This window comes from Bubalus kerabau, chromosome 12 (genome assembly GCF_029407905.1).
Source record: "Bubalus kerabau isolate K-KA32 ecotype Philippines breed swamp buffalo chromosome 12, PCC_UOA_SB_1v2, whole genome shotgun sequence".
Classification (NCBI taxonomy): domain Eukaryota; kingdom Metazoa; phylum Chordata; class Mammalia; order Artiodactyla; family Bovidae; genus Bubalus; species Bubalus kerabau.
Window position 1 is genome coordinate 18,873,033 of NC_073635.1, and position 25,357 is coordinate 18,898,389.

At 33.9% G+C, this 25,357-nt stretch overlaps 1 protein-coding gene across 5 annotated transcripts in view; it reads left to right on the forward strand.

Moving 5' to 3' along the window:
- Positions 1-25,357, forward strand: part of RB1 (RB transcriptional corepressor 1) — a 117,797-nt gene that overhangs the window by 32,399 nt on the left and 60,041 nt on the right. For 4 of the 5 annotated variants that reach the window (XM_055542113.1, XM_055542111.1, XM_055542109.1 and 1 more), the window contains exons 5-16: positions 2,365-2,403; positions 3,410-3,477; positions 5,703-5,813; positions 8,191-8,333; positions 10,761-10,838; positions 13,259-13,368; positions 14,330-14,407; positions 16,768-16,855; positions 22,530-22,646; positions 24,077-24,133; positions 24,217-24,248; positions 24,334-24,410. In XM_055542113.1, the coding sequence (XP_055398088.1) occupies positions 2,365-2,403; positions 3,410-3,477; positions 5,703-5,813; positions 8,191-8,333; positions 10,761-10,838; positions 13,259-13,368; positions 14,330-14,407; positions 16,768-16,855; positions 22,530-22,646; positions 24,077-24,133; positions 24,217-24,248; positions 24,334-24,410 (998 nt within the window). The remainder of the gene's footprint in view (positions 1-2,364; positions 2,404-3,409; positions 3,478-5,702; positions 5,814-8,190; positions 8,334-10,760; positions 10,839-13,258; positions 13,369-14,329; positions 14,408-16,767; positions 16,856-22,529; positions 22,647-24,076; positions 24,134-24,216; positions 24,249-24,333; positions 24,411-25,357) is intronic. The other variant, XM_055542110.1, reaches the window with a different exon arrangement.

The following is a 25,357-nucleotide window of genomic DNA, read 5'->3' on the forward strand; positions in this document are numbered from 1 at the left end:
TTTGTCATTTACCGACTTTGTAAGCTAGAGAAAGATACTTAACATCTTTAAACCTCAATTTCAATCTGTAAGATAGAGCTAATAATGCTCTCCTTGCAGAGTAATTGTAACAATTAAGTAAGATAATATTACTGGTTACCTCACCTCCTAGCACATACTAAATGCTTAATAAACAGTAGCTTTTAAAGCTATTACTAACTACATTAGTGCTGTTACCTAGAAATATAAAAATGCAAGCCATATATTTTAAATAGTAGCTGCATGACAAGTATAAACAAGTGAAATTAATTTTAGCATTTTATTTAACTCATATATCCCAAAACATCAAATTTTGATATGTATCATTCATCCAGAACTTGTGTACAGGTGTTCATGGCTGTGTTATTTGTATTAGCCAAAAAATGGAAACATCCCAAATATCCATCAGCTGATGAAAGGATAAACAAAATGTGAACTATCCATATTAGAGGGCTTCCCTGGCAGCTCAGATGGTAAAGAATCTGCCTGCAATGCAGGAGACCTGGGTTCGATCCTTGGGCTGGGAAGATCTCCTGGAGAAGGAAACAGCAGTTCACTCCAGTATTCTTGCCTGGAGGAGCCTGGCAGGCTACAGTCCTTGGCATTGCAAAGAGTCAGACACGACTGAGCAACTGACACACATATCCTTATGGTAGAATACTGTTCAGCCATAAAAGGGCATAAAGTATTGATATATACTACAGTGTGGATGAACCTTGAAATCATTGAGCTAAGTGAAAGATACCAGATACAAAAGGCCACATACTTTTATTATATGATCTGTCCAGAACAGGCATATCCATGACATGGAAGGTACTATTTCAGTGAAGTCTTTTCTCCCAATGTGCTACCTCTGATTTGCTCCTCAGTGTAGCCTTGGACAGGTGCACAGTCACTGAGCTGACAGTGGTTTTTCTCTCTTTAACCATCTTTCCCCCTGTTGTTAAGCTAACTGCCTCTGTTAATATCACACTTAATTGTTACCTCTCATTTATTGCTGATTACTTTCTTGTTTTTCACAACGCTCTGAGTCACAAATTGCTTCACAGTTTAATCCAATTAAATTTGGCTCCCTTTGCAGGAGTAGTCTTTGATGTCAGGAGAGTTATTCCTAGCTGTTTCTTTCCCTGGTTCTCCTCTCAATGATCTAGGATTTAGCTTTTTGCTCTCATAACATCTGTTGGTTTTCTTTTTTATCTGCCTTTACCAAAATCTGCGTTGCCTTCAACCGTGCTGTTATTCTTTAACACCCCCACAGCATTCTGGGTGAAGTTAATTCCCCTAGGGAGAGCTCAAGGCTCTGTGTTCTTGAGACCTGCTTCTCCCCTAGCTGCCACTTCTGTGCTGGTGGTAGAGAGAGCAAGATGACAGTGGTCTCGTCTCTTGCAGGGATACCTCTGCTTTAAGAGTAGGGCACTGAGGAGAGACAGTCTTAGCCCTAGTCTTCCCAGATCGCCTCTCTTGGCTGGAACTCTGTCCCATGAGCCAGCTGAGACAAGACAAATCAGTATTTTGATGTGCTGTGTGCCTGGAATAAAACTTTACCCTATGAGTGGGTGCAAAGTGGAGGACAGGAGCCCCATGCCACTCAGCTCCTCTTGCCTGGGCTAGACCTTCTGCAACATAGACCTGTGGGAGATGAGAAACACTGATAGCCTGCTCTCCCCAGAGAGAGTTCCAGGCTGAGAGCTGGAGAGAAGAGCCCTGTGTCTTGGCTACACCTGTCAGGCATAGAGCTTCCTTATGCTGAACTGGAGAGGAGAAAGAAATGAGTTTTGCATTGAATTCCTCGGACTCATTGTTCTCATCAAGATTTTCTTGAGGATATGTTCCCTTTTTTGTTGTATGCCCTTAGAAAAATTTCCAGAGACTTTAAATGGTTTTTCAGAAATAGTTTTTACCAATTATAACTTTTATTTTAGGGAACAGGTCTGTAAAGATCCTTACTCTACCCACCATTCCAGAAGTCACTGCCCTAAATAAGTAGGTTTCAGTTAAGTAGTACTTTTCAGTTGTGTTATTTCAGCAAGACTTTATTAAATAAGCTTTTATGACCTGGTGTGAGATTGTAACCAGATCAAGATTCAATTACTGAATGTATTCCAAGTTACAAATGCACACATGGAGTCCAGTCGTTTTGTAACTAGATATTACAGGGATGTATGAAATGGCATAAATTGGAAACATCTACTTTAACTTTGTTTTATAATGCTGTACTTAAAAAACATACCCTTCTTAAAATAGAATGAATAAAGCATTATAAAATTGACTTCTAAATTATGAAAAAAATTTAAAAGTAACTTTCAAAAAAGCCATGATGTTAACATAATTATTTCTTCCTTTCAGGACATGTGAGCTTATATATTTGACACAACCCAGCAGTTCGTAAGTACCTCAGAGCATGTTATTTTTCACTTTTTGGGTTTTTTAATATATGAAATAATCCCAAACACATTGATAATTTCAGGGTTGGTTTGATTGCTTATTTCACACTACTTCATAAATTAAGGTCATAGATTTAAGCCCTGTGCAGATTATTTATTTTTTCACAAAGAAAGTGGTATGAAATACTGGCCTTTTTCTATAAGGGAGAACTAATTGGAAACTAAAGGGAGAAGTTGATTCAGAGCAGTTTTTTTTACCAACTCTGAGAAAAATGCTAATTCGTTGACAGAATCTTTATTGAGAGTGTATTACAGACATTTTATTAACTAAGGCTTAAAGCATAATTTTTCTGTAAGAATAAACATGAATGTCTATATTTAAATTTCCAAATAGTCTTTTTAAATGTATGATACATGTTCCAGCAGTATAACATTGTAAGAGCTCTACAGTTTGTTTTTTCAGAAAAAACTGAAAAAAAACATAATGAGTAATATATGAGATTTTCTGCCCCAGTGAAATAATGATATTGGAGACAATTGATACAAAGAGAAATTGTATATTTATTAATTAACTCTATTAATCTAATTCCACTTGTTAACTCCACCAAGTGAACAATTTAAAGTTTATGAGGGCATAGTGTTAAACTGGTAAACTAGAGTCACCCAGACCTCTATATTTTCTGCTTACATAAAATTGATTTTAATTAGAAAACAGCAGAAAAGAATTAATTGGAAACCAAGTATGTCATATTATAGCACTTCCTGTGCATATTTTTAGATTACAATAGAAGGTATTCAGTATTTTCTTTAGAAAACGTATACTACTCTGTGGGAAAATATAAGTAACTTGGTAAAAACACAAACTAAATTGAGACAAAATTGAATTCATGTGTAAATTGTGCATTTAAAATGGGCTGTATTCTATTATGCAGTCAACTGTAGTCTGTAATTGTAAAACATGGGGAAAAAGGTATATTTACAAAGCTAATTTTTTTTTTCTTTACTAGGATATCTACTGAAATAAATTCTATGTTGGTGCTAAAAGTTTCTTGGATCACATTTTTATTAGCTAAAGGTAAAGTCATTGTTACATGATAATGTTTCAAATGTAATAATTGATCCTTCTTTTGAGTAAGCTCAAAATTTTAATTCAGTTCAATGTTGCTCCTCCTTACCTCCAATTCTTGTGATTTTTTTAACTGTTAGCAAATTCATAATTCTGGTACTGGAAGCAACCTTGAAAATGTCTCATTTCACTTCTTTTTCTAATATTTTTTCATTCTTTCCTACTTTCCTATTTTTAAGAATAATGTTACTGTTTTTATAAAAATGATGTGTACTCATGATAAAGAATTCAATAATACAGTGAAATGCAAAGAAAAATAGAAAATTTACCGAGAACCCACCTAAAATAATAATCAAAATTATGTGTATGCACAAAATACATCTAAAATGACATTCTGATTAAAATAGATGGGTGGATGAGTGCATTCACAAAGAGATATAATTTTCTAAAAATAAGATCATATTGTTGTGCTATTTAAAATGTAAAAATTAATTTTACTCAAATTTTATAGAAGAAAATAAACAGAAATGGAAGGAATTGCTTAAATTTATCTGAATGTTTTATCATTTAAGCAATATTATTTTCTCAAATATTTCTCAAGCATTATGAAAACATTTAAGAGGTTAGAGTCTACTTTATATACCTTTGTGTTATAAGTTAAAGCGATATATATTAGTCTGCTCTGAAGAAAAAGAATCCTCTCCATGTCACCTTCCTGTTTCCTCCTTTCTCTTTTGCTTATTTTTTTTTTATCATCATTACATTATCCAAGATTATATTCTGTTCTGTAATTATAGTTATCACACTTGTTTTATCTCATTTATGTGTTTAAATGAATTCTAAGCTTTTTGTCACTCCTATATCATAGCTTCTCCATTTCTGAGTTCTTTATTTTGATCTATCCTTAGCTGTCTAGATTTTACCATGGAGTTTTTCAAACAAGCTTTTTGATGCCATGTTTTCTATGTTTGGCCTGTTTATGAATCATGTCCTGAAGATTCTGCTCTTCATTTCAGGGAAATCTTAGCATGCTATATTTTAAGATATTATTCTGTTACATTTTGAGAACATCCATTGTCTTACTTAGATTGATTTTGTCCTCCCTATTTATTGTCTTCTCTAATGTTATTTTAACCTTTGGTCTTTTTCTTATGTACTATTTTTATTTCAAACTTTTCTTCTGTTTTGAGCTAAACTATGTTTGTAATTGTTACTTGGTCTTGAGTTTTTCCTTACCTTGTCTAGCTCCTTGTTTTATGTAATTCGTGTTCTTTTGAGTTCTCAGTGCAAGGACTCAGGACATTTTCTTCTGATAGATTGATTATCTTCAAGATGGGGTTCTCTACCCGGTTTTCCCCCTTCTTATATCGTGATTCTATTTTTTAATTTTCTTTTTTATTTTCTCTCTTATGTTTGCGTAACTACTGTGCTTCCCACCCTCTTTCCATCCACCTTGTTGCTAGGACTTTGGGCCTCTCTGACCTGATGTTCTGTTTTCTTTGATGTAGTGTGAATGCATTTCCCTTAACTCACTTTGCACTTCATCTGTGACTTACTGTGTTCCCCAAAGAGCTATTGTATGAAAGCAGTCTTTTTAAAAAAATTATACTTACTTTTATTCAGAGGATGAGGGAGAAAGTCAGGACCTCATCTGGAATGATACGAGTCATTGTTCTGAGACTTTGGTTAAAATGACCTGTAAAACAGGCACTTGTCCTGTTTGCATAAAAGGAGTGTATTAGGATTCAGATTGTCCCCTAATTCAGCATGTTATACTGGAGTCTTTATGCTTGTCAGAGTTGCTGTAGCTGTTTACTTCCTCCGTTTTTCCCTCTCTCATCAGTGATACCTATTCCCTCTAAGTAAAAAGAGGGGAAAGATAAGGATGCTCCGAGTCATTATCTCTCAAATTTGGTATTGTTATTAGCACTTAACCAGTACATATTTTTCTTTTCATTTTGTTAGGTATTGGAAGAGAGATTCTTTGATCTGACCTCACTCTACTATCTTTAGCTAGAGGTCCTTGATATTTTTTACCTCTATGGCATTTCTTAACAACTTCTAAGTGTATTATAAACAAATTTTTGCACCATACCTAGGGATATAGAAAATGATTTTTAATATGCTCCTAGTGATTGTTGAATCATGAGTATATGGATACACTCATGTCCACAATTTTTCCTGACTTAATATCTCAATCTCTACCTTAAAATGTGGACCATTTTTGTTTTCAGGACAAGTATTACAAATGGAAGATGATCTGGTGATCTCATTTCAATTAATGCTGTGTGTCCTTGACTATTTTATCAAACTCTCACCTCCTGCATTGCTCAAAGAACCATATAGTGAGTATTTTAATTTATACCCCTCCTACTTCATCATTCAAAGTTGTTTATTGACTTCTCCTAGATCCAAAACAGTTCTAGAGCCAAAGGAATAATAAAAAAGAAGTCAGACATAGCCTCTGCTCTTAAGTAGCATAAGATATGGAAGAAGAGATTAGACAAGTAAGCAGGTTTTTAGAGTATATGGTTGAAAGTGGTCTGGGCCAAAATACAGAAAATACTATGAGAGTTTAGGAGATGAGAAAGTTTTCCCAGCTGAGAAAGACCAAGGAAGACCATTTCAAAGTGGTGGCATTTGAGTTGAGTGTTGAAGTGGTAGTTAGGGTTTGAGGGTTGTGGTAAGTTCAGGGAGGGCATGCCCAATAAAGAGAAAATCAATAGGCAAGGAACAGATATGAACTAAACTGTATGGAAAAGGGTGGCCCATCCTACAGGAACAGATTAACTACATTTTTTTATTGGATGCTATAATGATTATGTGACTGATTTTTGTTTTTTGGCATGTGAACTGTAATTGATCCACTTCAGAGGGTAATGAGATGGAAAGTGTAGTTAAATAATAACTATTACTGAAATAATTAGATAGCATTAAGCAAAGATAAGTATACTCCTCTTAGAATGAAATTGCTTCTTTTGGTGGCATATAGAGTAGGATTTAAAAAACACTTGTTATACTACAGAAAAATGTGAACTTAACTTAGGCTTAACTGATTCCTTGCTCCTAAAATGATAAAAGTATTAATAATACTAAAAATAATAGAGGACAGATCAAAACATGTAAGTCTCAAAGTATTGTTGGAGTGATTGAAAAGCTGAAGCCTAACTAATCTACATGAGCAATAACTTCATGGAAAAATGAAGTCTGGAGCAGAATTTTGAAAATGTGTTGAACATGATTTGACAGAAAAGGCAGGTCATTTAGCAGAAACCACATGCTACATGAAAAAAATACAAAATAATATATTCAAAAACTTCCCGAATCTTTAAAAATTTCCTTTATATGCCTTTTCCTCACTTTTAAAATATGTTATAACTGTAATAAGTTGATGAAGAATGTAATTTTAGGTTGACAGCTTTTGTGCTTTTGGATAATTCAGATGTTCAGTTAATTCTCCAAGTGCCATGTTAAAGGAGAAACCAGGATAAGGTATCGAATTAATGTCTATGGTAAACTTTTAATTAGCTTTTTATTAAGAATTTCCATGAACATAATTAAATCATATAATAAGCCCCCATGTATTTATCACCTGCCCTCAGTGTATAACTTTTGATCAACTCATAGTCCTATCTACTGCCCAGTTCTACTGGCAATATTATTTTGAAGCACATTTTTGCATACCATTTCATCCTTATAAATTTCAATATATATCCCTGAAAGATAAAGTCTTTTTGAAAAGTATAATGACAATACCATTCTCACACCTAAAAACCAGTTTTAATAGTGATTCCTTAATTCCACCAAATATCTAGTAGGTGCCCATGTTTTCAATTGTTTTATAAAAGTAATTAAAAATGTTTGTAGGTTGACTAAATCAGAATCTAAATAACATCTATACTTTGTGATTGATTGATATGACTTTAAGACTTAAAATATTCCTCCTCCATCTATCTTTCTCTTTTTTGTCTTGTAATTTATTTATTAAATAATCAGGTGGTCTTTCCTGTTGACTTTTCCATGGTTTAATTTTTACTGATTGCATCCTATGGTGTAGTCTAACATGTTCCTCTGTCCTCTCAGTTTCTTGCTGGGCCTAGAGGCAGTTAATATTTTTTATACTTAGTCATCTGTAATCTCTTTAATAGCTCAATCCACATTCAGTTTGAATTGAAAATGCTCAAAATAATCCAGGGGATTTTTTTTCTAAAATCACAATTTAGTGTCACATTATTATATTTGTATGCTTATTTTTTTTAAATCATCATAATTTATATGGTATTTGCTAAAATTTTTAAAACTTATTTTTATACTTTACCTCAAAAGTGAATCCATAAATCATGCTTAACATTCTGAAGACTCTTTTAAGATAAGAAATATTTTCCCCCTCCCTTACCAACTGAGTAAAATACACTTAAAATTAGTTTATAAGTTGGCTATTTCCCTTGCCTTTTTCATATTTGTCCATGGAGTTTTAGGTTTCTTTTTGGACCAGCTGGGGGCAGAAGAGAATAGGGATGGCAAAAACTATTACCAGTATATAATTTACAATAGATATTCAGTAAATAGATGAAGCTGTTAGCTTTTTCATGAAGCCTAATAAGTAAAAGTAGCAGAATGTTACCAAGATTATTTCCAACCTTCCAAGTTATAATTAGAATACTTCATTATTTTATACAGTGGAATGTGCAATTGTTCTTATCTAATTTACCATTTTTACAGAAACAGCTGTAATACCTATTAATGGTTCACCTCGAACACCAAGGCGAGGTCAGAACAGGAGTGCACGGATAGCAAAACAACTAGAAAATGATACAAGAATTATTGAAGTTCTCTGTAAAGAACATGAATGTAATATAGATGAGGTAATTTAACTTCATGATTTCTTTAAAATAGTTACAGTAGATTTAGATGTAAGTTCTTCCTAACAATATATAATTCTTTCATGATGAGCTTGCTTTTTTGTAATTAGTGCCAACTCTTTTGCAGTAGCAAAATATTTAGAAAAAGTTTAATTTTCATATTCAGCTACTTTGATTTTAAAGAGAATAATAGCTCCCTCATTCTGGAATCCCTGAAATGTACATCATTAAGGCAGTAGTTATCAAATATATTTGTTCTTTAATTCTTCTGTGGTTATTGATACTCCTAATGTTTTAGAGTAAGCTACTAAGAAAACCCTGTTGTTCTGATTTTAGTGATAAGTGATACCAAGATTAAATTTCTGTTTGTTGTTTAGTCGCTAAGTTGTATCCAACTCTTTGCGACCCTGTGGACTGTAGCCCACTAGGCTCCTCTGTCCATGGGATTCTCCAGGCAAGAATACTGGAGTGGGTTGCCATTCCCCTCTCCAGGGGATCTTCCCAACTTAGGGATCAAACCTGCGTCTCCTGCACTGGCAGGCAGATTCTTTATTGCTAGCCACCAGGGAAGCCCAAATTTCTGTTCAGTCTTGTATAATTACTCCAAGTATCACACCAGATGCTAATGACTGGTAGAACACCCAGGAATTACTTATCTTGTTAATAAAATCTGGAATGTTAGAACTGGAAGGAATCTTAGAATTAATGTACTCGGCCTCCTTTTACTAATGAGCAGACAAGCTTCTAGAGACTGATGGCTGATTACTAACAAAGTCTGTGCTTTGGAACATCTGCTACCAGTGCTGCTTTCACTGTGCCATGCTCTTTCTCTCATAGATTGTTATATTGTCCACAATTCACTGTATGAAATGTTGCATCTTTGAAATTTCTCTGTCAACTCTGGGAAAGAATGGGGGTATGATATCAAAATCTAGTTTAATAAGTATTGGAGTGATTTATCAAGTCTGAATTTTGGCACTATGAGTTTTGTTAATTTCATCAAATATATAGATATAGACATGTAGATGTATCAACTTTACCCATATAATATACTCTTTTACTTTTCTAGAATAACATTTTATCTTCACTAATAAGGTGACAAATGTAGTTGAAATTTTTTCTTTTTAACTCCAGTCTGCTGTTTAGTCCTTCAAGATAAAGAATATAAATAAAGACAGCTTTCTAATTCCTGGTGGTTAAATCTCTGGATTTCAGAACTACTTATATAATTGCTTGCCAAAAATCAGGAATAAATCATGTTTTTCCTTTTTATTTTAAATAATTCTTTCATAATTTATGATGTAACAGTGACTTATAAAGTGTAGGTGATCAATAGCTTTGGTAATTTATATTAATTAATTTGATACTTTATATATTAAAATATGTAATATTATTTGCATATAGCATTTATGATTATATAACTGTTGGTTAGTTATATTTATGGTCATATCATTATTGGTTACTCATACTAATTGGTTAAATAGAACTACCCATCTTATAATTATTCCAGTTAAGTGGGAATTAATTGGAAAACAATACTATTAATAAGTATTATAGAAGCTTAATTCTTATAGCTTATTTGTGAAGTAGAAGATAGGAACTTATTAATAGGCATATTTTAAATTATTTCTACCTTAACAAATGTAGACTCCAAAGTTGGAAAAGGAAGTTACATGAAGAAAAGTAAGTTGCTTACAATTCTGTGACAGTTTTTCAGTATAGAATAGTCAGAGATACAATTCCAAGTTTTCCAAATATGGTCTTTATTATCCTTGTTAAATGTAGGGGGGGGGGTTTGTATGAAACTGTGTAAGTCCCAAACAAAGCATTTTCATTAAGTTTTGAAGAGAATTGTTAGGTATATGTATGTGAAATTATTTTCTTATAAAAGCAGGTCCTTTTCCTAAATTTGTGCTAAAATAATTGACTCAATATACATTAAGTTTGATATGTGTATGAAATGGCCCAAAAATACTCTTTGGGGAGAAATCAGAGCAGTGTAGAGAAGTTAAAGAGCCTTGGCTTTGATGCTAGGCAGACTGGGTTTCAATTCCATCTCTGTCGCTTACTAGCTATGTAACTTTGGTCAAGTTGCTTAATTTTTTTGAGCCTCCGATCTTTTCACCACTTGTTAAATATGGGATTTTGAAGTTGGTTTCAATGGATTTTCTTCTTGTAAATCTCATTTCATTAACAACTCCCCCCTGCACCTCCATTTTAGGACCTGGAATCTGCCTCACATAAATTAAAAAGTGAATAATTGTATTAATTATAAATAAACATCACACTGAGTTGAATGTAACTTATTGATCAAAATGTCAGTTCACTCATTCTAGTATTAATAACGACAGTCAAAAAACCAGTCAAAAGCAGTTAAAAAACCAGTTTTTAAAAATTTCAATGGTCATGTTGTAACTTTATCTTTTTCAGGTGAAAAATGTTTATTTCAAAAATTTTATACCTTTTATGAATTCTCTTGGAATTGTAGCTTCTAATGGACTTCCAGAGGTAATCTGAAAGAAAACGTAATAAAAAGTTAATATGTTTCGGGACTTTGGGGAGGGAAGAAGAGTTGTCTAAATTTCATAAGGTTACTTTACTATATATTAAATATTTTTCACTCAAGGAAAGAATATAAGTAGAATTGTGGTGAATCAACTTTATATAGTAACAGAAAAACCCTTTGTAATATATGCTCTAATGTATATATATAAACAGCATTTTAACATTTGCACTAGACATTGATTTGTACTGAAATTTTTCAAAAATCAAAATACAGGCTTTTGAACTTCTAAATGCCTTAAATATTTAAACTAAATTTCTGCAATCTAATTTATTCTGATTTGCTTTATTATGCTTCTTTAAACATAGAAGCCTTGATTTATGCTATCAACATTATTGGCATTACTGAATTTTGGAACATCCTTTTGAGTATTTTTTTCCTTGGCTGTACCATGCGGTTTGCAGGATCTTAGTTCCCCAACCAGGGATCAGATCTGGGCCCCAGTGGTGAAAGCACCAAATCTGAACTACTGGACTGCCAGGGAATTTCCTCTTTTGGCTACTTAATTAGAAATAGCTTTGGTTGAAATGACTGTGATTATATTGTAGACATGTTTTAACTTAGTGGTTTGCCATCCATCTATTTCTTTTCCCATTTTGCCTCAAATGTCTTGCTCTTCAGTGAGAACAGAACAGCTGAGAACTTTATGTGGTAACTTGTGGAGAAAAGGATGCCTAAATGATGAAGAGCAAGTTCTCAATGGTGAAGCAGTGTTTTAGACACACCTAGCATCAGTCACCAAGACCAAAAGACATGAAATCAGATAGCTAGATTGCTGATTCTGTGACCTGAGTTGATAGCTAGTCCTTGAATTAATTCAGCAGTTACTCAGTGAGTGCTTAACCTGTGCCAGGCATCGTGCTACATGTCGTCATTGTAGAGGTTTAACTCATAGTCATCGTTCTTATGATGCTAGTGGACGAGAGAGACATACAGAGAACATTACTAATAGGAGTCTACAAGAGTTTAATAGATGTGTACAGAGGGTGTGGTGACATCTCAGAGGAGGGCTACCTAATTCAAATTGGGCCAGGTAGATTTTGCACAAAATTCTTTGGAGGTGATGTGATTTCTGAGTGGAGTAAGATTTATGAGAAGTAGTATCTCCAGGAGTTGGAAATTATAGATTCAAGGGCACAATGATATGTGATAGTATTGTCTGTTCAGTGAACTCCAACTAACTCCTTAAAGTTGGGATACAGAACAGGAACTGGTTAAGACATGGTACTAAAGAAGCAAGAAGGAGCCGGATGGTGTATTACTGAGTCCTGTTACCAACTTATATATCAAAAAATAAGGTATTTACAACTCTAAAGAATCTTGCTGCTGCTGCTGCTGCGTCGCTTCAGTCGTGTCCAACTCTGTGCGACCCCATAGACGGCAGCCCACCAGGCTTCCCCGTCCCTGGGATTCTCCAGGCAAGAACACTGGAGTGGGTTGCCATTTCCTTGTCCGCTAAAGAATCTTAGGCATTTGTAATTTTTTTCCCTTTGAAAGGATTACAGGGTTAGAAAATTCAAGATAAACTTTACATTATGTAGCACTAACAGCTACTAGTCAGTAACCTGTTGATATTTAGTGCCTCACTGAGACAGGGCAGGAACAATGATTAAACAAATAGAAATGCCTGCTTTGCCTAAAAAGCTTATGCAGGCAAGCACAAAGTTTACATTTAAATGAATTTCTTCCTACTACTCCTTTTAGAATGCGGTTTTAGCGCTCTCAGATTAGAAAGTCACAGGAGAAGGCATGTTAAATAATTATCTATCAGGCATTGGTTTTTATATTATGATTGGAAAATTATGAACCCAGGACTGATAAAAAATTATTGATTCTAGCATTTGGAAGTGTCTGAGATTGGAAATAAATTGTGCACGTATGTTAATTAGGCTAATTAATTGAGGTTATATGCCCAAGATATGTTACTAAAGAAAGCGTGAGTAAACCAAAGGATTTAGAAAAGATAGGCAAGATTTGTTAGTGTTTGAAAAATTATTTTATATTGATAAGTGTAGAAGATTAAAAGTGAAAGATGTATAGAATGGAGGATCTTGGCAATTAAGTGGTTATATTTCTATTTTTATCTACATTTCCATCTCAGTATTGTTTTGTAGCATTGGTGATTCTTGTCTAGATAAAGTATGGGATATATCCATAAAACAAGATTTAAAATTAGAGTTGAAAAAAGTGTGCAATTTTTGCACTAAAATACTTCACTTTTAGATATATGCCTTTGTTTATATTGCATGTGAAGTCTATGTAATGTAGAACTAGGTGATATTCTAGGTACAAAAATTGTTTAAATATGTATACTGAGATATAATGGCATGAAAAGGATAATCATCAATATTTTTTGGTTTTTGAGGTGGAAAATCTCTCTAAACAATATGAAGAAATTTACCTTAAAAACAAAGATCTAGATGCAAGATTATTTCTGGATCATGACAAAACTCTTCAGGCTGATCCTACAGACAGGTATTACACATGATATATTATTTGTTGATATGCTAGTTCATTTTTTAAAAACTTAATAATACCAAAGTATATTCTCTTGAATTGTTGTATAGAATCGTAAAATAGGAATGGTTAAGATAACTGCAGACAAATCTATGAGATATTATGGGTTTCATTCTACATCATTGCAATAAAGCAAATACCATAATAAAGCAAGTCACACAAATATTTTTAGTTTCCCAGTGCATGTAAGAGTTACACTTAGATTGTACTATAGTCTGTTGAATGTGCAATAGCATTATATCCAAAAAATGATGTACATACCTTAATTTAAGAACACCTTATTGCTAAAAATGGTAACTATCATCTGACAATGCAGGATTATAAGCCTTCAATGTTTTAAAAAACCAATTCTGTGAATCACAATAAAGCAAAGTGCAGTAAAATGGGATATGCTTGTACAAAAATTTTGAATGATTGTATGATTAATTTTATGTCATTAAGCATGAAATCATTTAATATTAGCTAAAATACATATATGTATATATAATTTGGAAATTAAACACAGGTAAAATGTTTCTAATTTTATTTAAGCCAGTAAATTTTGGAAGGCATAATGATTGAAAAACTTGAGCTTTAATGTTTTTTAATACTGAACAACTTGGCTAGTAATATCATCAACATCTAACATTATAGAGGAAACAAGCATCTAACTTCCACTTTCAGAAAAATTCTTAATGATTGCACACCTGTTTGTCTGTAAACCTAGTGGAAAGAAACCTAACTTTAAAAAGATGATGAAAAAAAGAAATTTTATTTGTGTAAGCAGCTTTTGAATCATCTATTTCCTTTAACTTCTGTTATTTACTTAACCATTTTGTATGATGTCATGAGGCAACAGAAGGTATTATACTGCTTTTTTGACTCATAAAGCCCAAGTTGTAAATTTTCAGTCTGAATTACTTTGCTTATCACTATTTAGTTTTGAAATGCAAAGAACACCACGAAAAAGTAACCCTGATGAAGAGGTGAATATGATTCTTCCACAGACTCCAGTTAGGTATGACTTTTTTTACTTTTGATTTTCATTATAATTATTTAATCAGTGCTTTATAGTGCTTCAGGTTTAATCATTTGTGAGGGAAAGACATTAAAAATGGTTCTAGTCCTTCTGGGATATATACAGAGCAAATGATAACACTTTTCTTTTATTTACTAAAATGGAACACATTCTCATTCTAGGTTATACTCCTTAAGGGCAGACAGACCTGTGTCTAATAATCATATCATTGGCAATTAGTAGTACATCTGGCACACAAAGAGCACTCAATATATACCTGTTACATGTATATACAAATATATAATGCAGATGTCTTTCTCTCTGGAATTATTATTTTTCACAGCATCACGTTCTTCCCTTCATAGTGTGTATCACAATTTATAATTATGAATGCATCTGTGTATTTACTTGTTTCTGTCAATACCCATAATAACCTTTAACTTTATACTGCAATGGAGCATGACTTTTTTGTTCACCTTAAATTAAATAATTAGGACCTAAGATAATACTTGATACATAGTTACCAATCATTAATTTTTTCAAATGACTACATACACATATACAAATGCATTCTTGTTTGAATACAGTAATAGACTTAGACTTGGCACAGAAGGGACTTTATGAAGTGATGTTTGAACTGAATTTTGAAATGTGTAAGTTTGTGTCACAGAAGACCAACAGCATGTGCAGAGGAATGGACATATGAAACAGCCCAATGTGTCAGGGGAGCTGTAAGCAGCTTTGTACTGACGGACTAAATGGGAAGATGAAATGGCAGAAGAGGAGGTTGGGGACTAGGTCATGAAGGGCCTTATTATTATTCCATACTCAGAAGTTTGGACTTCACCTTGTGCAGGATATAGTCCGATGCTATACATGGATTAAGCAGGGGTAGGATAAAGTCAGACTTGGTTTTTGAAAATTTACATGATAGTCACCTGTGAAGAGAGGGACTGAGGAGGGTGTGGTGAGAAATAGACCTATCAATCTGTCACAGTGGTTCTTAACCATGGATGCAAATTAGATACCCCGAGGAGCTTTTTTCCCCCCAAAGTACATATGCCTTGATCCTGCTGCCATAGACATAGTGAGTCAAAATCCCTGTCAAAATCCTGCATTGCAGTAATTCACTTGAGAGATGCTGAAGATCTAAACCAAAAGATAGGTAGTGGGAATGAAAGAGCAAGAAGAGATTTGATAAATAGTTGATGAATTCAAATTTAGAATATTATTCTTAAGGAATTTATGGGACATGAAGAAGATAATGTAATAAGTAGTAGGACATAAGGATCTTACATAATAGATTGGGGAATCATCAGGAAGAGTTAAAACCAGAAAAACAGATGAGGTTTTCTGAAGTGAGGATTATAATAACAAGGATGGATGACTAAGGACTGAACACTAAGAGTGCTAGAATTTAAGGACTAGATAGAAGTTAGATTAAAAAGAATGAGAGGTGTGATTGGGGAGGCCAGAGAGTGGAGCCAAAGAAGCCAAGGGAGTTTCAGAAAAGAGCGTGTTTAAGAGTGTGAGATGTCTCAAGAAAATCAAGTATCAGACCGAATAAGAAAGATCTTTTGGTTTTAGCAGTTGGTCATTTATGACTTTAGTCACTGTGGCTTAAGAAATTAGTACAACATGTCATAGAAGCGTTATATTTAAAAGTCGTGGAATTGTAGCTATCAGTTTCGAGAGGCTTGGCTGAGAACCAAACATGGATTATTAAATAATATTTAAGGAACCTTTTGGCCATAAACATTCTACAGCATTCTACAGTGCATACAGAGTAGCAATGTAGTTCTACTCCAAAATTGGATTGTTAATATTTACCACGTACCCCCCCATACACACAAAATTATAAGAGATTGACTTACGTTTACGTTTTAGTAATGATGACTTCTAAAATCATGTATGCCTTCATCTTGAAGATCTCTGTAAAAGAGAGTCACTTGGTTCTTTACTTGAGTTATTAAATATCTTAGTCTTTATTTGACTAGTTTTAATATTTAATTGTAATAATGTTTTGCTTAAAATATTACCATTTTGATGCCCTTTTGTACTTAAAACCATGTCATTACTTTTATCAATTGTTTTATTGATACATAGTTTTATTAGTAAATAAGCATATGTTTTTTAATTATAAACATATTATGAACATATCAATTCTTAAAGATCTAACTAAAATGTTAATTCCTTATAAACAATAGTACACTAAGGGATTTGTAAAGTCTTATTTCAGAGAACTTAAAGATTAACAAGAGACAATGAGATTGAAGATAAGTGTAACTTATGACATAGATATACTTCATTTGTTCTTTTTGTTACTTCATTTCTTAACATTTCTTCATATTTTTTTCTAGAACTGTCATGAATACTATCCAACAATTAATGATGATCTTAAATTCAGCAAGTGATCAACCATCGGAAAATCTGATTTCCTATTTTAATGTAAGCCATATGTGAAACACTTTATTATGATATCTTGGCAAACAAATTTGAAATTAGAAGTTAAAATACTGTTTTTTTAAACACCCATTTCCCAATAAGTTGTCTATTATCTTATTTCTTGCTTTCCTTTTTAACTCTCCAAATTAGATATTAGTAGTAGTATTGTTTTATTTGGACAGTGTTATTTTCAGATTTTCTCATGTGCACTGTTTGTCTTGCTCACCATTTTTTCTTGCAGCTTAGACCTCTCTTCCATTTTTATTTTCTTCTTTCTTCAGATACATCATTTTTTTTTAATTGGAGGATAATTGCTTTACAATGTTGTGTTGATTTCTGCTGAACAACAATGTGAGTCAGTCATAACTATATGTATATCGCCTCCCTCTTGAGCTTCCATGCCCCCATACATCTTTTAATAATTCCTTTAGTGAGAGTTAGTTTAATATGAGTTTACAAGCTTTGTGTTTTATTTCTTGTCTTAAAATATCTTTATTCTTATTTTTTGTGAGGCGGTTTACCTGGATCATCTATTTTAGGTTGACCTTTACTTTCCCTTAGTAGTTTGAAGGTATTACTTTACTACTTCCTGACTCTCATTGTTGCTAGTAAGAAGTTTTCTGTCAATTCAGCTGTTGTTTCTTTACAGTTAATCTGTCTTTTCCCTCTGGCTGCTGTTAAGATACTTTCTTTGAATGCGACATTAGATAGGATTTAATATTTGTCATACATATCTCTGCAGTCTTTTTTATTTAGCCCATTTTCATTTATTTTTACTGTATGGCCCTGTGTGCATTACAGTATATACTCCTGATAGACCCTGAGTTTGATATCTGAAAGGCACCTGCTACCCTCCCTCCCCTTAAAAAAAGGGAGTGAGAAAGAAAGAGAATGAAAGCTAGTATCTGTATTGCATGCTTGTTCCTTTCCTCCTTTAAAATTAGATGAGGCTTGGGGCTGACTGAAAGGCTCCTCTGTGGAAGCTGGATGAGGCTTGAAGACTTATTAAAGTTTGGCTTATCCAGTAACTGTGTGCTTTGTTTAGTTAACATCCTGTTTAATATCGTAAGCTGCCTGTGGTTTTGTCGTCTTCTTGCTTATATGCCCCCCCAGGGATTAACAAAGTATTCTTCTGTCATCATAGTCATAACTGTGTTGGCTCAGAACTGATTTTCTTTGTCCAGTTTGCATAAGGTTGTTTTTATTTCTGGATAATTTGTAGCACAACAATGGTTCCCAAACATAGGTACTCAGTTACTTAGAACTTTTAGAAGGGATAATGATATAAGTAAAAAGAACGATAATCTCTGTTTCCTTAAATATTGTTTTTGGTATTTCCTCCAACATTTAAAGTATGTAGGACCTCTTTTTTATTTTAAACTATGTCTATTGAGCAGAAAATTCTGTCTCAGAGATATTTTCCAGAACTTAGTTTAAAGTTTAACATTAAATGGAGTGCAACAGTTTAAGTGCAAAGTTTTGCGTATACTACAAATTGCCTGTCTCAGAGGGGGCATATCTTGAAAATCATTAAGTTTTTCTTTGAATTTGTTTCTTGGTTTCTTCATTTTAAAAATCAGTGCCATTTTTCCTTCCTTGTATAAGTAAAATATTAGAAGCTATAGACATTTTTTCTTACCAATTTTATTGAGATATGATTGACATATTGCTCTGTATAAGTTTATGCATACAGCATAGTGATTTGACTTACATACATCATGAAATGATGACCTCAATAAGTTTAGTTAACATCCATCATCTCATTTGGATACAAAATAAAAGAAACTGAAGAAAATTCTTTTCCTTGTAACGAGAACTCTTTGGATTTACTTTAACAACTTTCATGTATAACATACAGCAGTGTTAATTATATTTATCGTATTGTGTGTTACATCCCTCGTGCTTATTTATCTTATAACTGGAAGTTTGTACCTTTTGTCTGCCTTCATCCAGTTCCCCCTCCCACCATCCCCTGCCTCTAGTAACTACAAATGTGATCTTTTTTCTATGAGGTTGTTTGTCTTTTGAAGTGTAATTGACCTACAAGACTTCGTTAGTTTCTGGTGCACAGTAGAGTGATTCAGTATTGCTGTACATTGCAAAATGATCACCACAGTAAATCTAGTTACCTTTTGTCTCCATACAAAGGTATTACATAATTATTGGCTGTATACCCCACACTGTACATTTCATACCCATAACTCATGTATTTTGTAACTCGAAGTTTGTGCCTCTTAATCTTCCTCACATGTTTCTCTCTTTACCCACGCCCTCCCTTCTGTTCGTTCTCTATGTCTATGATTGTTTTTGTTTTGTTACATTTGTTCATTTGTTTTGTTTTTTAGATTTCATATATAAGTGAAATCATATAATATTTGCTTTCTTTGTCTGATCTACTTCATTTAGCATAATATTCTCTACATCCATACTTGTTGTCACAAATGGCAAGATTTCTTTTTTCTCTATGGCCAAATAATATCCCCTCATAGGGAATGGGTCATCCCTCATAGCTCAGTTGGTAAAGAATCTGCCTGCAATATAGGAGACCTGGGTTTGATTCCTGGGTCAGGAAGATCCCCTGGAGAAGGAAATGGCAACCCACTCTAGTATTCTTGCATGGAGAATCCCATGGACAGAAGAACCTGGCAGGCTACAGTCCATGGGGTTGCAAGAGTTGGACACAACTTAGGGACTAAACTACCACCAAATAATATTCCATTGTGTGTGTGTGTATATATATATATACACACACACACACACACACACACACACACATACACATACTTATATGTGCTGTCCTATGCTTAGTTGCTCAGTCATGTCTGACTCTTTGTGACCCCATAGATATAGCCCGCCAGACTCCTCTGTCCAAGGGGATTCTCCAGCAGGCAGATTCTTTACAATCTGAGCCACCAGGGAAGTCCAAGAATACTGAAATGGGTAGCCTATCCCTTCTCCAGGGGATCTTCCCCATCCAGAAATTAAACCAGGGTCTCCTGTATTACAGGTGGGTTCTTTTACCAGCCGAACTACCAGGGAAGCCCATACACCTGTATCAGTTCAGTTCCGTTCAGTTCAGTTGCTCAGTTGTGTCTGACACTTTGCAACCCCATGGACTGCAGCATGCCAGGCTTCACTGTCCATCACCAACTCCCAGAGCTTACTCAAACTCACGTCCATCAAGTCAGTGATGCCATCCAACCATCTCATCCTCTGTCACCCCCTTCTCCTGCCTTCAATCTTTCCCAGCATCAGGGTCTTTCCAATGAGTCAGTTCTTTGCATCAGGTGGCCAAAGTATTGGAGTTCAGCTTCAGCATCAGCCCTTCCAATGAATATTCAGGACTGACTTCCTTTAGGATAGACTGGTTGGATCTCCTTGCAGTCCACGGGACTCTCAAGAGTCTTCTCCAACAGCACAGTTCAAAAGCGTCAATTCTTTGGTGCTCAGCTTTCTTTATAGTCCAACTCTCACATCCATGTGTGAATACTGGAAAAACCATAGCCTTGACTAGACGGAGCTTTGTTGGCAAAGTAATATCTCTGCTTTTTAATATGCTGTCTAGGTTGGTCATAACTTTTCTTCCAAGGAACAAGTGTCTTTTAATTTCATGGCTGTAGTCACCATCTGCAGTGATTTTGGAGCCCCAGAAAATAAAGTCTGCCACTGTTTCTCCTGTTTCCCCATCTATTTGCCGTGAAGTGATGGGACCAGATGCCATGATCTTAGTTTTCTGAATGCTGTTTTAAGCCAACTTTTTCACTCTCCTCTTTCGCTTTCATCAAGAGTCTCTTTCTTTGCTTTCTGTCATAAGGGTGGTGTCATCTGCATATCTGAGGTTATTGATATTTCTTCCAGCAATCTTGATTCCAGCTTGTGCTTCTTCCAGCCCAGCGTTTCTCATGATGTACTCTGCATAGAAGTTAAATAACCAGGGTGACAATATACAGCCTTGACGTACTCCTTTCCCTATTTGGAATATCTGTATACCACATCTTTATCTATTCATCTATTGATGGGCACCTAGGTTGCTTTCATTCTTGGTTATTGTAAATAATGCTTCAGTGAACATAAGGGTGCATAATATTTTTTCAAATTAGTGTTTTCATTTTCTTCATATAAATACCCGGAAGTGAAGTTGCTGGATTTTATGGTATTTCTGTTTTTAATTTTTGGTCTCCAAATTGTTTTCTATAGTGGTTGCACCAATTTAGATTCCCACCAGTAGTGTACAAGGGTTACCTTTTCTTTATATCCTCACCAACACTTAATTATTTGTTCTGTTTTCGATAATAACCATTAGACAGGTGTGAGGCGATATCTCATTATGGTTTTGATTTGCATTCTCTGATGATTAGCCATTTCTCTTTGAGACCCCATGGACTGTAGCCCTCCAGGCTCCTGTGTCCATGATATTCTCCAGGTACAAATACTGGAGTAGATTACCTGCCCTCCTCCAGGGAATGATTAGAGTTGTTAAGCATCTTCTCTTGTGATTGTTGGCCATTTGTATGTCTTCTTTGGAAAGATGTGTATTCAGTTCTCTGCCTCTTTTTTAATCAGCTAGTTTTTTGTTTTGTTTGTTTGATATTGAGTTGTATGAGTTCTTTGTATGTTTGGCTATTAACCCTTTATCAGATATATCTTTTGCAAATATCTTCTCTTATCCTATAGGTGGCCTTTTCTTTTTGTTGATAGTTTCCTTTACTTTGCAGAAGCTTTTTGCTTTGAAATAGTTCCACTTGTTTATTTTGCTTTTGTTACCTTTTTTTTGGGAGTCAATACCAAAATATCTCCAAGACTAAAGATAGGGAGTTTACCATCCATGTTTTCTTCCAAGAGTTTCATGGTTTCAGGTCTTATGTTCAAGTCTTTAATCCATTTTGTGTTAATTTTTGTGTGTTGAGTAAGATAGTGGAATTTCAGTTTTTTGAAACTGGTTTTCCAGTTTTAGCAGCACAGTTATTAAAGAAATTGTCCCATTCCTTACTTTATATTTTGTATTATTGACTCTTTTGTGGTAATTAATTGATCATATGCATGGGTTTATTTTGGAGCTCTCTCTTCTGTTCCATTGATCTATGTTTTTATGCCAAAGCTAACTGTTTTGATTACTGTAGCTTTGCAGTATAGTTTGATGCCTCCAGCTTTGTTCTTCTTTCTCAAGATTGCTTTGGCTCTTTGGGGTCTTCTGTGGTTCTACATACAGCTGCTCTACTCTGTTAAATACCTTGAAATTTTGACAGGAATTTTTTGAATCTGTAGATTGCTTTGAGTAGTGTGAATATTTTAACAATATTAATTTCCTTGAGCATGCAGTACTTTCATTTGTATCTTTTATGATGAGCTGTTTTTCTTTGGTATCAGTTGTAAAATCTATGAGGCTGTTTTTTGATGGCTAAGGGAAGGGCTAACAAATCTTTCCTAACTTGCCAGCAGAAAATTTAGATAATAGGGGTTTTTTAGTTGTAGTCAAGTAGTTTCTGGTCCCTACCATCCCAGAATGGAATGCTTTATATTTCTCATATTTTCAGTAGTTGTATTTACTTATTTATTGTGAAGTGTTTTCACAGTATAAAAATTGAAAGTAATAAGTCATGCTGTTATAGAACAGAAAGTGTTAATTCTCTGGTTAGACAGTATCCTCTATCTTAATTTCTATTTTTCCTTCTTAAAGAATTGCACAGTGAATCCAAAGGAAAGTATCCTGAAAAGAGTGAAGGATATTGGGGACGTCTTTAAAGAGAAATTTGCTAAAGCTGTGGGACAAGGATGTATGGAAATTGGATCACAGGTAACTTGAACTCATTTTAATGAGTACCACTGTATAGTAAATAATTTCAAATGCAGTATCTGTCCAAGTTGTGTAAATGCTATCTACTAGTATAAAATTTTGGCAGCTACCAAATCCTAGTCGGCTGTGTATGATGCTATTTGGAAAAAACTTGATGGGCTAGCTTTCCTTACTCTATACGGAAACCAAAAGGAAACATGCAGAAAATTTTGGAAAACTTGTGTAAATTTTAGAAAGTACAAGTAAAAAAAAATCAAAATCTTGTTGATATTAAGTTTTTGGTGTGTATTCTTTAACTTTTACACATATGAAATACTATGTATGCACATACTTATATGAATGGAATATTATACATGCCATTTATTAGTGGTATTATTGAATGATGTTACTTTTACTATTGCTGTTATTATTTCAGAAAATCTAAAACTAATATTTGGCAAGAGAATGGGCTCTGGATCCAAGCCCTGGTTTCATATCTGGCTCTTTCATATATGAACTGTCAGGTTTCTATATTTGCTTTACTTTGTGGCATTACTGAGGTAATACATAAAATTGAAAACTGTAATCTACTATACACATTTACTTTAGTGTAGTGAGGTTATATTTTGATACCATCTGTATTTTAAACAATTATATTTAAAAGTTCTTTTGGTCATAATTTGGAATGAAGGATTATGGTGTATATTTGTGTGTATTTAAAATTAGACTGTCTTTTAAACTAATGGAAACTAGTTATTTGATTAAAACTTTTTGCTGATAAGATCCTTTAGATCGGATTTTTGCCTTTGCCAGCTTTATGGAAAGGTACTATTCTCTTAATCCTGGAGAGCTATCTTAAATACATGTCACAGAAGTGTTACATTCATGTGTAAAATGGTTAGAACAGTACCAGGTTCCCCATTGGCTCAGATGGTAAAGAATCAGTGTGCAATACAGTGGACCCAGGTTCAGTCCCTGGCTTGGGAAGATCCCCTGGAGAAGGGAATGGCTACCCACTCCAGTATTCTTGCCTGGAGAATCCCCTGGACAGAGGAACCTGGTGGGCTACAGTGCATGGTGTGGTAAAGAGTTGGACACGACTGAGCAACTAACACTAACATATAATATATTCTTAGTACATATATATCTGTTATGATGTAGACTGAAGTAGGAATGTAGGAAAACCATATACTGGACCCCTCCTCTTGAAAATTTATCGGGAATGTGAAAACCATCATTTTATATGGGGTCGCAGAGAGTCGGACTCAACTGAGTGACCAACACTTTCAGTTTCCTCAGTTTTAGACAAGCTAGCTTTTGTGCTCTCTTGGTAGCCATATTTCTAAGAAGGGTCAGAGATGTGTCTCAGGGCAAAACTTTTTAAAAATTAGTAATTGTTATGTTTTCTAAAATAGTGGGATCTGATTTTTTTTTTATTTGTTTGTTTGTAGCGATACAAACTTGGAGTCCGATTGTATTACCGAGTAATGGAATCCATGCTTAAATCAGTAAGTTTAAAAGAATATAATAGAAAAAAAAATTCATTGCTAATGCAAAGAAGGCTTCTGTTAATTTTTTAAATCTGTTTTAGGAAGAAGAACGATTATCCATTCAAAATTTTAGGTAAATTTTTGTTTTAGTAAAACAATTTCTTTTTTTTTTTTTAATAAAAGTAAATGTTACAAAAATCATTCTTTTTTTCCTTTAGCAAACTCCTGAATGACAACATCTTTCATATGTCTTTGTTGGCATGCGCTCTTGAGGTTGTAATGGCTACCTATAGCAGTAAGTTAAATTTTAGTAAATAAACATTCTAGTTCAATTTAAAGTTTAAAAAAACTTATCTGAGGTGTTATGTGGGTTTTTTTAGGGGGGTCAGAGATGGAGAAGTTAAGGAGAAGAAATGCATATTTTAGATCATTATATATAAAAGAATGTAATTGGTCACCTTAGAACGGCTTGTGAACTTGGATTGTTTCAAATCATCTTGGGAATACTTTCACAAGGTCTCTATTTTGGTCTATACTGAATCCAGGAAATGTACCTGTTAACCCCCTTAAAAGACTTAGGAGATTGTAAAATCCCTGAGAAGTACCATTGAGCAGCTTCCACTGATAAGGAAGCACTGCCACATATATATATTCAGTGGTTATGAGACCAAAGGTTGGAACTGAAATCTGCCAGATAAATGGAACAGAGGCACCAATAGTGGTTTTTTAAAATACAATTTTCAACATGTATTATTACTTTGCAAATAATCTTGCGACTGTCAAAAAAGTTTTGTTTGTAAAAAACAAAAGAAAAAATTTGTCTAAGGATACAAATATATTACATAACTAATATAACCAAGAAATACACAATTGAAACAGATTTTTCTAACCAAATTATCAAAATCTAAACAATCACTTCCCCTCTTAATCAACGATTAATGAGATAGTTAAAATGGATATGCCAGTGCATTACTGGTTGGATGTTAAACCTGTCCCTGATACAAGTTTAGAATATTTAAACCTTTGAAAATTTGATATAAGCTATGAGCCTTCTGTCTAAAAGAGACATACATGCATATGCCCTCAGACTTGGGAAGCCTATTTCCTAGGAGTCTGTGGACCCCAAAATAAAAAATTCTGTTTTAAGTAAATTTTTTTTGTTTAGCCTTTCTACTGTGTTTTAATTTTTTGTTTAATAAAACCTTTGAATTGAAAAATAATGTAATTCAAGACTTACTGTTT